The sequence below is a fragment of the Fundulus heteroclitus genome, chromosome 2 (genome assembly GCF_011125445.2).
Source record: "Fundulus heteroclitus isolate FHET01 chromosome 2, MU-UCD_Fhet_4.1, whole genome shotgun sequence".
In the NCBI taxonomy this organism is placed as follows: Eukaryota; Metazoa; Chordata; class Actinopteri; order Cyprinodontiformes; family Fundulidae; genus Fundulus; species Fundulus heteroclitus.
The window spans coordinates 18506943-18519595 of NC_046362.1; the positions used below are offsets into that span (position 1 = coordinate 18506943).

Sequence of the window (12653 nt, forward strand, 5' to 3'; positions counted from 1 at the left end):
TCTGATCAAATGCAGCCCGAAGAGTCACATAAATGTTCATTATAAATTTCCCTGCTCAGGATCACTGCTGGTAATCGTACTGTTACGTTTGGTACAACGTTTTTTCATACATCTATAATTTCTATACACCTTTAAGGTGAAATCATCTTAATTTCTATATTGTTTTATCTTAATACTCAACACTATGGCTATGACTATTTATTCAGTCAATGTTTAGTGGTTTGTTTACAGTCTGATTAAGAATGACAAGTCAGAAAAGCCTTGTAGCTTTTCAACTCATTACAGTTCTAGGGGGAGACAAATGGGTGCACCGCCACTGTGAAGGTAAATTGGCCGTTGATATTCTTGCTAAGAAACACATTTTGCTGAAATTAACAAAAAGGTACAGTTTTTTCAAATCAGTGATGTCTGAGGTAATGTGAGATAAAATAAATCTTTAGTCAAAAATACACTGACAAATTAAAACTCTTAGAGCAATATTGTCGGATAAGCTTAAAATGCTAAGTATTTTAAAAGATAAGATAAGATAAGATAAGATAAGATAGGCTTTATTGATCTCACGTTGGAGAAAATCACTTGTCCCATTGGCTCAATAGTCAATAGTCAGAAGAAGGTGCCAAAAGTAGGAAAAGGTGCATTAGTTATATACAGCGGTAATATACAGTGTATCTTCATATATACAGTGGATCAAAAAGAAAATGAGAAAAAAATAAGGATAATAAATATAAAAATACAAAAGAAGTTGGAGTAGGCAGATGATGTCATATGTACATTCACGGTTATATATATATATATATATATATATATATATATATATATATATATATATATATATATATATATATATATATATATATATATATATATATATATATATGTGTGTGTGTGTGTGTGTGTTGACATATATTCACTTGGTGATAGCAGCAGACATCACATCTTTCAGGATTATTGCACGGGTTATAGCACAGTGTATTAAATAGATTATTGCACATTAGTTATTGCGAAGAAAGTTTATTTTTTTAAGTCATGTTGATAGAAAACTTAGAAAAAACCCTTTGAACATTTCAAAATGCTGGCATCATACTTCTGTGACTTGACAGAGATATCTGCCAATCCTTTCCACAGCTAATTTAATTAAATCACTAACTTGATTTTAATCACAATATGTTTAAAATATACTTCCGGAGTGTTTGCTATTTTCCGTGACCATTCGGCTGTATGTCTTTGCATGAGCCACCAAGGACAAATAGCATACAGACACTGAACAGCAGCAAGTTAAATTTTTTTCTTTCCACAAGTACAAAAAAATAAATAAAAAATAAATCGTCAAAAGACTTGGATATGTAAGCTTCAACCTGGGAATTACAATCCAAACCCAAGTGACCGTCTGTGCAGCGACCACCACTTTGAAGCCTCCAATTACAGGCCGTCCATAATGCGGTCGATTGGCTACAAGCCGAAGCAGCAGGCACTTTTGCCTGGAGCTATAACTCCGGGGAGGCTAATGTTGGTGGATAGTAGACATGTGATGAGAATCCGCAACAGCGAACAGGCGAAAAGTTTATATCAACAGAACAGAAATTTTCACAACACCTGTTGCACAACACCCACCGTAGCACTCTGTTATCTACGCATGTTTACTTTACGAACAACATCATGTGTGAATGAACGTAATAAACACCCATCAAAGAACCACAGCACCTCAATCCAAAGATTATTTCTAAACATATCTGTTAGCTGCTCAATGCGAATATGATAAGCTGCGAAAAATGCTAGCATTGCTTGGGACCCACTGTTCTGTTACTAGTGGGAAGACCTAAAACGTGACGTGTACCGATCCAAACCACCCAAAGATGATACTACTGGAAAAGGGGCCTAAGAACTCACATCCATTTGTGTGTCACTCAGCATTTAATTAGTAATCCTCACCAATAGTTCCCTTTTACATTTTTTGCAACAAAATAAAAAATCCAATTATTAGGTTTCACATAAAAACTGATTTAAAATAGATTGAACCCCCCCCCCCCCCCCCCCCCCCCCCATCTCAGTCTGGCAAGTGTTTGTTTTGGTTCCCTTGTAAAAAACTTGATGGGTCAAAGACAGTGACAGTGAGCCGTAGGGGCCAGAAAGCTTTGTTAACCTCTGCCTTATTCCTGTCACATTCTTCATAGACAAGAAAAGAAAAGAAAAGGAGGAGGAGCGGCACCGGCTTACCTGCCATTTGCCCCCTTGTGCAGCTGCCTTGTTAGCTATTAACATGGACATCTTCCATGTTAGTGGCTAACAAGGGAGCTAACAAGTGGCTAAAGGTTTTGTTTATTCTCTGGGTGTCAGATCAAGTTTACTAGAGCATACTTCAGGCCAGTCAGAGGGTTTTTAGGGAAATTCCCCCAAAAGGTTTCTGCCACAATTTGATGCATTGATCTAAAATATTGCATCAACATTAGAAAACAGCTATAAAAATTATTTCAAACTATTGTGGATTTTCCATCACTAATATTTCAATAAATGTCCCTGTCCGAATGCAAAGAAAGCCTGGGCTTTTTATAGCCTATAGCAAGGTCACGGTATAATTCTGCCTTCCTATCAGAAGTTATAGAGTTCAATAAAATAGTTTAGTTTGTTGGTATGGATCCAGCCCTTAAACATTATTCCAAAGACTTTTTTCTTCTGACACCTGAGGTCAGATCTAATTCAGAGGTTAATGTTAGCCTTCCAGTTTGACTGTCTAAAATACTTCTCTTGTTGGGATGCCCAACTATGCCCAAGTTTGAAGCACCTAGCTGTTAATTTGAGGTGAGGTTTAAAATTTTGTGTAACACGCTGGCAGGGTATCAGACCCTTAGGATGATTCTACCACTACCATGCTTGACACCTGGTAGAGCACTCTTAAGTTTCAAAACAAGCACACTTCTTGTTACTGTCGCCAACATATCTGAACTAAATCCTCTTATACCATAAAAGTAGTGAGGGGACTCAACATGGGAGACCAAGGAAATAGTTGTTTATTCTTTATTGTGGCTGTAAACAATAATGTTTCACATTCAAGGATTTCAAAAGACATATAAAAAAAACACACAACCTTTTTCTCTAATTTAGCAGGACAGACATTATTCTCCAGGCTGCACTCCTTTCTCTGCACCAAATTTTTACACCTTAACCAAACTGACTTTCACTGCTTTGAAAACCTAGACTGTATACAGGGAAATGTGTTTTTTATTATTATTTATGCATTATTACACAAAAAAATGCATGTATATAATAATGTATAAATTGACTCGTGAAGTTTTCGACTTTAAAAGACAGATGTTTGGAAAAAGTTGACTTACGACTGTATATTTGGTATAAGCATCTCTCAGTAACTTCGTACGTGAAGAATTATGTGTAAAGACAGTATAAACCAGGGTACGATTTTTTTTTAAATAAAAAAACAGATAAATAAAGATTAAACATAACACACACTTTCTGCACTAAACAGTTTTTTACAGGTCAGAAAGTTCAAAGCCATTTCCCATGTTTAGTTTGGGGTTACAGCAGAAATCTGAAACAGTTCAAAATTTCTGAAGTTTAATGGCTTTTTTTTAATTCAGTCTTTTCACATAATTATTAAACGGATACGTTGTCCAGCTTCTCTTTCCATCTCCATCATGCTCTCAAAAGGAATCTGTCCTTCTTCTGGAAAACACAGCAGACATGCTTTTCACTAGGCCCTTAAACCTCAGAGGCCTCTTTGTGGTGAGCTTGGCATCCTTCATCCTGTCCACGAGGCTGTTAAACACAGAGAAAACGCTGTGGTAGTTCTCTGCAGCCGAGACCTCATAGAAGAGGCAGTCCATGTTGAGGGCCAGCATCCGGCCCTCCTCACTCAGCACTGTCCGTCTGTGGTGCAGGTCCCTTTTGTTGCCCACTATCGCGATGGGGACCTTATCCCCGGTGAGGCAGTCTTTGGTGGACTTGATCCTCTGAACCAGCCTGCTGATGGCGTTAAAGCTGGCTCTGTCACAGATGCTGTAGACCAGGACGAAACCATCGGCCCACTGGACCTTTTTAAGGAAGGGTGACGTTTCAACAGACAAATCCTGAAAAATAAGACATTTTATTTAGTAGCACATCATTTCATTTCCTTTCAGCCTGCTTTGTGTTTAAGATCCATCGTCTTACGTGAATACCCTTCCTCCCATATAGCCCTATTGCAGTCATCTGGATCTAAGATGTTGCTAATATCTAAACAAGACTTGAATTTGTTTGTTTTTCGTGTTGTCACATAATAAAATAAAGCGTTCATGAATCTAAAATTCTCTTTTAAATAATCTCTTGTTTTAAAGACTCTATCAATGTAGAATTTTTAATTAAAGCTGCAGTAAGGAGGTTTGAAAAAAAAGTCGACTTAGCCTGAAAAATTTAACAACCACACCTTACAGGTCCCTCTGGTGATTATCTGTCTTTGTTTTCTGAGCAGGTGCCACACCAGACATTTCCTGTAAAGCGGATTGTTTTTTCATCATTTCTCCACACAGCTGCAGCCCACCAGCAACCCAGAGCAGTACATAAACAACAGTGATTGACACTGCTAACCAGGGCCAGGAGGACAAGTCTGGATCTGATTGGTTGTTTCTGACCGGGAGCGGTGTATATCTGCAAATGGCAATAGGCCCACTGGGAGGAGCCAGAGGAGGTTGATTTTGTTCGATTATGTGTCCAATATATTACTGTCAAGACATAGGGACAGTTTTAACAAATATGTAAAAAATTAGTTTTTTACAAAAGTTACCTACTGCAGCTTTAAGGTTTGTTCACTCAAAATACTTACATGATAATGTGTAATAGTCCTTAGATCTAACTTTGTGTGTGTGTGTATGTATATATATATATATATATATATATATATATATATATATATATATATATATATATATAATATAAAATTTACTTGAAAGCACCTTTCAAGGACCCACAGTGAATACGATCCACTATCCTGGTGTTACACCCTTGGGGGACCCATTGGCCATAAATAAGGCAGCATCATAATGGATTTATACAATGCAAACAATAAGTATCTCAGTACCTGAGAGTAAGGTGAGTCCCAGATATTCAGGGTGATATCCTTCCCATCTACTATAAAACTCTGGCTGTAGATGGATTCTGAGAAAGAGAGAAAAAACATTTGCCTCAGGGTTCATTGATCAAAAAGGCATCAAGGTCAAGGAAGCGTAGTGGAAACTTACCGATGTCTCCATATTCACCGATAAATCTCCGAGTCAAGAGACGCACAGTCATTGCTGGAAAGCAAACAACCATCCTCTTATTATTATTTACTCATGTCAACACCACACACGTTCATCTTCACTAACAAAGTGTTTTACCTGATTTCCCGACACTCTCTGTGCCCATAACAACAATGTTCGCTTCCATTTTCAGAGAACTTGTTTCAGGTCCATGTGAGGATAAGGAGCAGGTCTGCAGCTGTGCCAGCACAGCGGTCTGAAGGCTGATGTTATAGGAGGGACAGGTGGGCGGGGCCAGCAGGAGCACAAAACAACAACAACTGTCAGGCTGCTGCCTTAAATGAATGATTTCTGTGTCACGTGGTACAGGAACAGAGTGGAGGGGGGCATCTCTCTCTCTCTCTCTCTCTCTCTCTCTCTCTCTCTCTCTCTCTCTCTCTCTCTCTCTCTCTCTCTCTCTCTCTTTCGGGTATAGATGACAGCCGGACTTTGATTCTTTTGTAATCAACAAAAGCATACCGGATAAAACTGTAAAGGTTTATATTATAACATTATACTTTATATTAGTAACAAACTTCAAGAAAACATTTTGATTCAACAGAAGATGCTGATTCAGTCAGTTGTTTTTGTTTTTGTGTGTGTGTGTGTGTGTGTGTGTGTGTGTGTGTGTGTGTGTGTGTGTGTGTGTGTGTGTGTGTGTGTGTGTGTGTTCATTTTACTAGTAAAGTGAGGACTTTGATGTAAAAATTAAAAAAGGAGAACCCTAAACTTTGCAGGCGAGAAAGGTTCTGTATCAGAGAAAGAATTATAGTTGGCATCCAGCTTTTGGATGGTTTGATTGCTGATATGACAAGAAAGATTTTGCCTTTCATTACTGACACGGGTATGAATAAGTGTTGATACATTTCTTTTAAAAGGAACTACTAAAGTTATTTGCATTTTTATGCATGGACTTTTTTTGTTCCCACATTTACATGTGATTAATCTATTATCCACAAGGGAGCGCTGCAACACCCTCCCTACCTTCCAACTCTTAATAATTGGTAATAATTTAACTAATTTAGTCGGGTGAGTACATTGTAGAAATTAGTTGGATTTGATCTGATTTATTTAAATTTATTTTCATTGTTAAAGCCCCAGTGAGTAAGATTTACATCCATCTAGGGGTGCGCTAAATGACCTCTCCATTAAGTGCGTAATAACTGCTACAGAAGCTGCGGAGTGCTCTAAATGACAATGTCAACAAATATGTCCTCCGTGTATTTGGGTACCAAGCTACTGCTAATAGCTATGGTCTTTGTGTGAAATGGTTTTTGGTGACCTGCAGACTCAGAGATCATCTGAGTTGGAGGGAGATTAAGACGAACAAACTTGGGTGTACCTGCAGCAAGGGTGGTTCTAGACGGGGGCCAACAGGGGCCTGTGCCCCTGTAGAACTGTTCCTGACCCCTGTACTAAAAACATGATATTAAATTTCTTTGGATGATAAATGCTGACAAAGATACCGTGACTGACTGGTCATTTGGATCAGTTGTATTTTTTTCGTTTATGTTTTTACCAAATAATAAATTAACAAAATAATAAAAAATAAATATAAAAAGAATAACAATAATTAAAAATTAAGCTGTTTCACATTAAGCTCCAGCTGTATTGAGAAAAGATCAGGGGTCTGCAACCTGCAGTTCCAGAGCCACAATTGGCTCTTTGGCTTACTTAATATATTAAACGATGAAATGTTGACCTGTTAAGTTTTATTCTCCCCCAATCTTTTGTTCTGTGCCCCTGTGAAAAAACCCTGGCCCCCCTGCTAAATTTGGTCTACAACCCTCACTGACCTGCAGGGAGGACAGAGTACTTCCTGGACTACACTGCCCTGTTTCTAACATAACACAAAAATAAACTTTACTGTAATATTGAAATAACTTACCTGTCCAGTAGAAAACCTGCCACTTCCTCATCTCGTTTTAAATCCCTGCTCCTGCTCCTTCATGAATTGTGTCCACTCCACCTGGTAAAAGCTACGCCAACGTAGACTCTCATTTTCTCCCGGCTATTACTTATTTTTCTTTTCTTGGTTACTTTCTTTTCCTTCTCACTGAGCGAAGAGTATTGATGGTCCTCCATTTAAAAAAAACAAAACGGCAAGTAGAATGATCTGCGGTCATCTTTGCTTATTTTATACTTCTCCACCGTCAGCACGTCTTCATATATAAGACAGATAGGTAAATGTGTGAGATTAACAATCTGGTCCCCTTTTCGCTACTGTAATCAAAAATGCAGACGCAACATGGCATTTTCCATTAGATGCACCATCACCTATGTACTACTACTCATTCTAAGCTATGAGTACGCTCTCATTTCGGATGTGATTGTTATCAGACTTTGGAAGAAAATGAAATTTATGAAAGCAATACTTGATTTTTATTAATGAAAAGCCTAAATTAGTTTCATGTTGTCCCTTAAGATGACGTCAATCTTAATGAGAGACAATGTATAAACATAAAATGCATCAAAATTGTCACAGCAATTTTATTAGTTCTTACCACACTCATTTAAAAAAAAAAAGCTCACAGTTTGGAACTTGGTTTTCAATAATTTGGTCTGTTTCTACCAGTTACAACACAAATGTTCATAAAATTCATCAGACTCCGTTTATAACCATGAAGTTCATAATCATGCAGCAGCAGCATAATGCAATACCTCTTACAAGGTCACACTTACAAGATCTGAGACTAGGCAGAAAAGCCTTGTTTATGGGATCCAGCTGGTTTTAAAACTATTTTAAAAAAGGCTGGGTCAAAGACATCCAGACTTGAAGCCAAGCCGATGTAAAATCTGTTATCGCCATGATACATATTAAAAATTCTGATAAGGTAATTGATTTTTCTCATAGGCTTGTTTTAACTTACAGTTGAGTTGAGATGGAAAAGGATTTTTAGGTTCCATTTAGGAAACCACCTTCAATGTTTTAAAACCAAGTTGTGAGTTCACCAAATCAGAGAGGGAATCCTTACTCTGCTATATTTTAATATGAAACACAAAATATGAGTAATAAAGCTGTCGCTGATAGCTTTATTGTTTTGACAGTGTGTTTTGGAGTTTTTTTGTTTTATTTTATATTTCATTCTTTGTGCTTATAACCATGTGTGCTTGCTTTGCTGGATGACAAAGACAAATCTCCATCTCAAAAGGAGATGAACAATAAAGTGATCTTACGTTATCTTGAAGCAAACAAAATGCACCGCAAGCTTTGGAATGGGAGCTTTGAGTCGTCTAGCAGGCATCTATAATGTTTGACTTCAACTGAGGTACAATATAACAACATTATAACCTTATAAAACCAATGGGACACGACCCAACTCCACACCCAAATAAAAATGCACGAGGAGTTACCCTTCCAAATTCTACGACGCTCACAACCCATACAGAAGCTGTAGATAGATAGATAGATAGATAGATAGATAGATAGATAGATAGATAGATAGATAGATAGATAGATAGATAGATAGATAGATAGATAGATAGATAGATAGATAGATAGATAGATAGATAGATAGATAGATAGATAGATTGATTGATTTTCTTTGTCCTGAAGGAAATTAGGTACAGACTCTGGCTGTTGCAAAATCTAAAACCATGGTTGTCCCATTAGGCAAGACAACTTTATTTACAAAGCGCTTTCAGTAACAAGACGATTCAGAGTGAACACATAAAAACATATTGGTAGGGGCAAATTTACAACATAAATAATAATACTGCACAGGTAAAACAGCGTGCTGAGATTTAAAGCAATGTGCAACTGTGTAGGGGGATTTAAAAAAAAAAACACAAAATGTGCCTGTATTTATGTGAACTCAAAACAACTGATTATTTACAACAGCTGACAAAAAGAAAAACGGTACCAAAAATGCAGGGATGAAACGTTTATTGGGAGCAGCGATGAATGAGAGGCTAACAGCTGCTGAGAGGAAGGCTCTGCGATAATGCTGCTTTCTGCATCTGGTGCAGCAGTCTGTCACTGTAGGAGCTCTGCAGCTCTGCAACAGCTTCATGCACGGGTTGGGAGACATTATCTAACTGCGATGTTACTGACTCAGAAAAAAGCCAAAAATTTCAGCACGTTAAAAGAAGCGTAACACAATCTGGAATTATCTGTTAATATTTCTGAAAGGTAATAAATGCTGTTTACGTCCTACACCGTTTAGTATTCGCTGGTCTACCTTTTGTAGCAGTCTGCAAGCTGAGGTACCTTATTTTGATCTTCTGTCGGCAAGTGTGTGCAACATCTATTTTCGATTCAATGATTTGGAGGAGTGACTCATTTCTTTTGGCAATAAAGTGTGTTTGTAAAATGTAATCCCAAAGGAAATAAAATAAGAGAGCTGAAAACAATTCACTTTGCTCTCAATTTGCCTGGTTTTAGACACTGGTATAGGCTATATTGTGTTTGCCATTTCATTTCATGAAATTGGTTATTTCCAGTACCTTTCTTAAAACTAAGCTGCTTTTTTTTTTTACCAGGAGTGGGTTTAATACTGTTCTACTCAAAGCAACCACAAGGGGGAAGTACAGTTCAACAAATGCCCTGCCCAATAGACGTCTTAGTTTTGTTTTGATTTTTTTTTCCCCCCTCTGGTTAATGAAACCCACTAGCGACATTGATTGGCTGAAAAGGAAACAGATAATTGGCTGGGAGAGGCTGTAGTTAGCCCGCCCTCCTGTGTGTTTGGGGCACTGCTTGTTTGGCTACCTTTCTGTGGACCTGAAGAAGTTAATGAAAACTGAGAACATTTTCTCTTTTTGATATTTTTAACATTCATTTGAGCCTGGATGGTCATCAAAAAGTTGCTGTAAGGTCTAAATAACAGTAAGAGGGTAGAATTATGCAACAGTCAAAATGTTACCAAGTTGAAGAACCAGGGAGGGTTTTCAAACTAATATGTTAACAAGGTCTCATTTATCTTATCGGGAGAAAATATTCCTGTGTAAGATACAGATGCTGATAAAGTAAACATTGAGTGTAAGATTAGACTGAGGGTGTAAAGTTGGGGTTGGGCTTAGTTGTATTTTCTTTGGATAGTTTTGGAAAAAGTCCCCAGGCAAGGAAAAGTGCTGTCCTCTCAAGGAAAAGAAACGTGTGTGTGTGTGTTCTTGTACATGTGACTGAGCGACATTAGGTTTAGATTAGGGTTTGGTATAAACCTGTAAAGGTTGGAATTAGGGCTAGAGTCAAGGTTGGGCCATAGAAAAACTTGAAGATAAATGGAAGTCTATGAAGTCAAGGCCTGGTCCTCATTTTATATATTAAACAAGGATGTGTGTGTGTGTTTTGTATTTATCTTATTCAGATTCGCTTACTCCTGATGCTCATCACAGTTTCCAATGTCAATCTGATTTCTCCTGTAACCTGGTTTCTGATGAGGTTACAGGTAAGATCAGATTGATCCCATACAGCAGACACGAAGGAAAATGTCTGCTGTATGTATATAATGAAGAAATCCCCTTTGAACAACATCCTCTCTAGATGTATCATTTGGGCACATTTGGAAGGCAGTTGTGGCAGCGATCTTGTGTTGTGGTTTGTTTGTTCAACATGTCAGTTTTCACAGACATAAAGCTCGGAGATTTTGATCATACGTGACTGAGGCTGTTTAAAGATGCACATTAAAAGCGCAATGCTTTCACACTAATGCAGTTTCAAATCCTCTGAACGTCTTGATTTTCTCAGCATGGAGCGTTTAGCACGCTAGGCTCTGACTAAACACAAATCAGTGAAAAATAATAGTATTTCTAAAACCAGCTGGGAAGTTTATATTCATTTTAGTTGACATATATACGCCCCAGTAGGACCCCTATTGGATATTTAGTTCTTTAATGAGAAATCTTCACATATGATATCCAATCTCATTTTGATCTTTAGAAAATGAATCGATTTACTTTCATGCAGCAAAGCTAAGATTTCAAACAAAACTATATTCTAACTAAAAAGTTAAATCTATAACGTTTGGACACCCTATCCCAGAATAGCTATGCTATTTAAAGTAACTTCAGTGGGAGGCCACTAGTAGACAACAGTATCTGACATCAGTCTGATGGTGGTTTTCCCTACTCAGCACTTTCAGCTGTGAGATATTGGAGAGGGTTTGTGCAGGTAAAGCCTGTTTCACGTCATCACGCAACATCTTTATGAGATCAGGATCTGGGCTTTGACTTGGTCAAGCACACATTATTTAATTTTCAGGCACTTCTTGGTGGACTAATTGGTATGTCATTGTTTGTTCACAGGGTTCCGTTTTTTTCACAGATGAGCTCATATTTTCCTGAGTTAGAATCCATGGTTAATTTTAAGATTTAAGATGGCCAGCCATAAACCATGACACCTCCAACTCTGTGATTCGCAGCTGGTAAAGAGGTTTTCTCTGATCGATATGTTTGGGATACTTTTTCAGTTTAAGTATTAAAGCCTTGGATCGATCTGTCCAAGGAGCATATTTGTTGAGATGTCCTGGACTTTGTCTACGTTCTCTCTGGCAAACTTTACTCTGGCTTAATGTTTTTTTTAAGAGAGCAAAGATTTGCTCCCTGAACACCTTACATGACAGTTAAACAGTGTCTTTCTGTGGAACCATGCACTTTCAAATTAACGATAGCAAAAGCCCGCTGTTGGTCCTGACATTTTAGGGTTCTGGAGACCACTCTTACCTTCTCTTTCTTCTCAGCTTTTATGGGGGGACTTGCTTGGTCAGGCAAACCTGAACCTGTTGGAAGTTGTTTTGAATGTCTTCCACTTGTACACTGTAAAATTCAACATTCAGTTTAATTAAAAACTTCAAGTGAGCAGAACTCAATAAACCTTGTTGTTTATACTAATTTTGAATAAGTGATGTAAACTGTTAGATAAAAAATGCTTGATAACTTAAAATGTTTAAACATTAAGTATTTGAAAGAGGTGGAGACTTATGCAGATAAGTTTAACCTCATTGGCTGATTTAAAAAAAAATAATAATAATTCGGCCATCAGTGTGTGGCCAGAGAAAAACAATGAGCGAAGTTCCTGTTATCATTAATGGTAACTGTGTTCAATTTTATAGAACACAGGACTTTCTAAGAAGTTGAATACTGTGATTTGCTGATGGTTTGATGGATTGAACATAAATGCCTCATCCAAATAAAGAGTTCCAGTGTCCAGAATAAAATGTCTTGCAATTCTGTCAGGCAATTGTGCAAGTGCAGAATTGCCTGAGTAACAACAGGGAAACATATTAATGTAACCATGAAAAGTAGCTTCCTCCAAAACAGCCTACTCTCACTTCAAGGCTGAGTCTACTCAAAATTATTAAGTTAATAGAGTTGTGCAAATTTAATGTGTACAACTTGCACATACTAACATTTTTAAGTTTACAACATTTTTTTTTTTGAAACAACAAG

General features: G+C 37.5%; 1 protein-coding gene across 1 annotated transcript; it reads right to left on the reverse strand.

Moving 5' to 3' along the window:
* Positions 1-3004: 3004 nt before the first annotated feature.
* si:dkeyp-59c12.1 (uncharacterized protein LOC555379 homolog) lies at positions 3005-5613 on the reverse strand. The gene is made up of 4 exons (XM_036144705.1): positions 5364-5613; positions 5226-5279; positions 5066-5142; positions 3005-4079 (listed from the first exon to the last, which is right to left on the reverse strand). Exons 1-4 carry the CDS (start codon positions 5410-5412, stop codon positions 3654-3656), a joined length of 606 nt encoding a protein of 201 aa, XP_036000598.1. The 5' UTR covers positions 5413-5613; the 3' UTR covers positions 3005-3653.
* Between the last annotated feature and the right edge of the window lie 7040 nt (positions 5614-12653).

What these genes read in the sequence shown, in the direction of transcription:
- si:dkeyp-59c12.1 (XM_036144705.1), bottom strand. Translation starts at nt 5,412, where the DNA reads ATGGAAGCGAACATTGTTGTTATGGGCACAGAGAGTGTCGGGAAATCA. An exon ending in CGGTGAATATGGAGACATCG is followed by an intron (nt 5,143 to 5,225) that starts GTAAGTTTCCAC and finishes TCTCTTTCTCAG; the next exon opens with AATCCATCTACAGCCAGAGT. An exon ending in GGGACTCACCTTACTCTCAG is followed by an intron (nt 4,080 to 5,065) that starts GTACTGAGATAC and finishes CTTATTTTTCAG; the next exon opens with GATTTGTCTGTTGAAACGTC.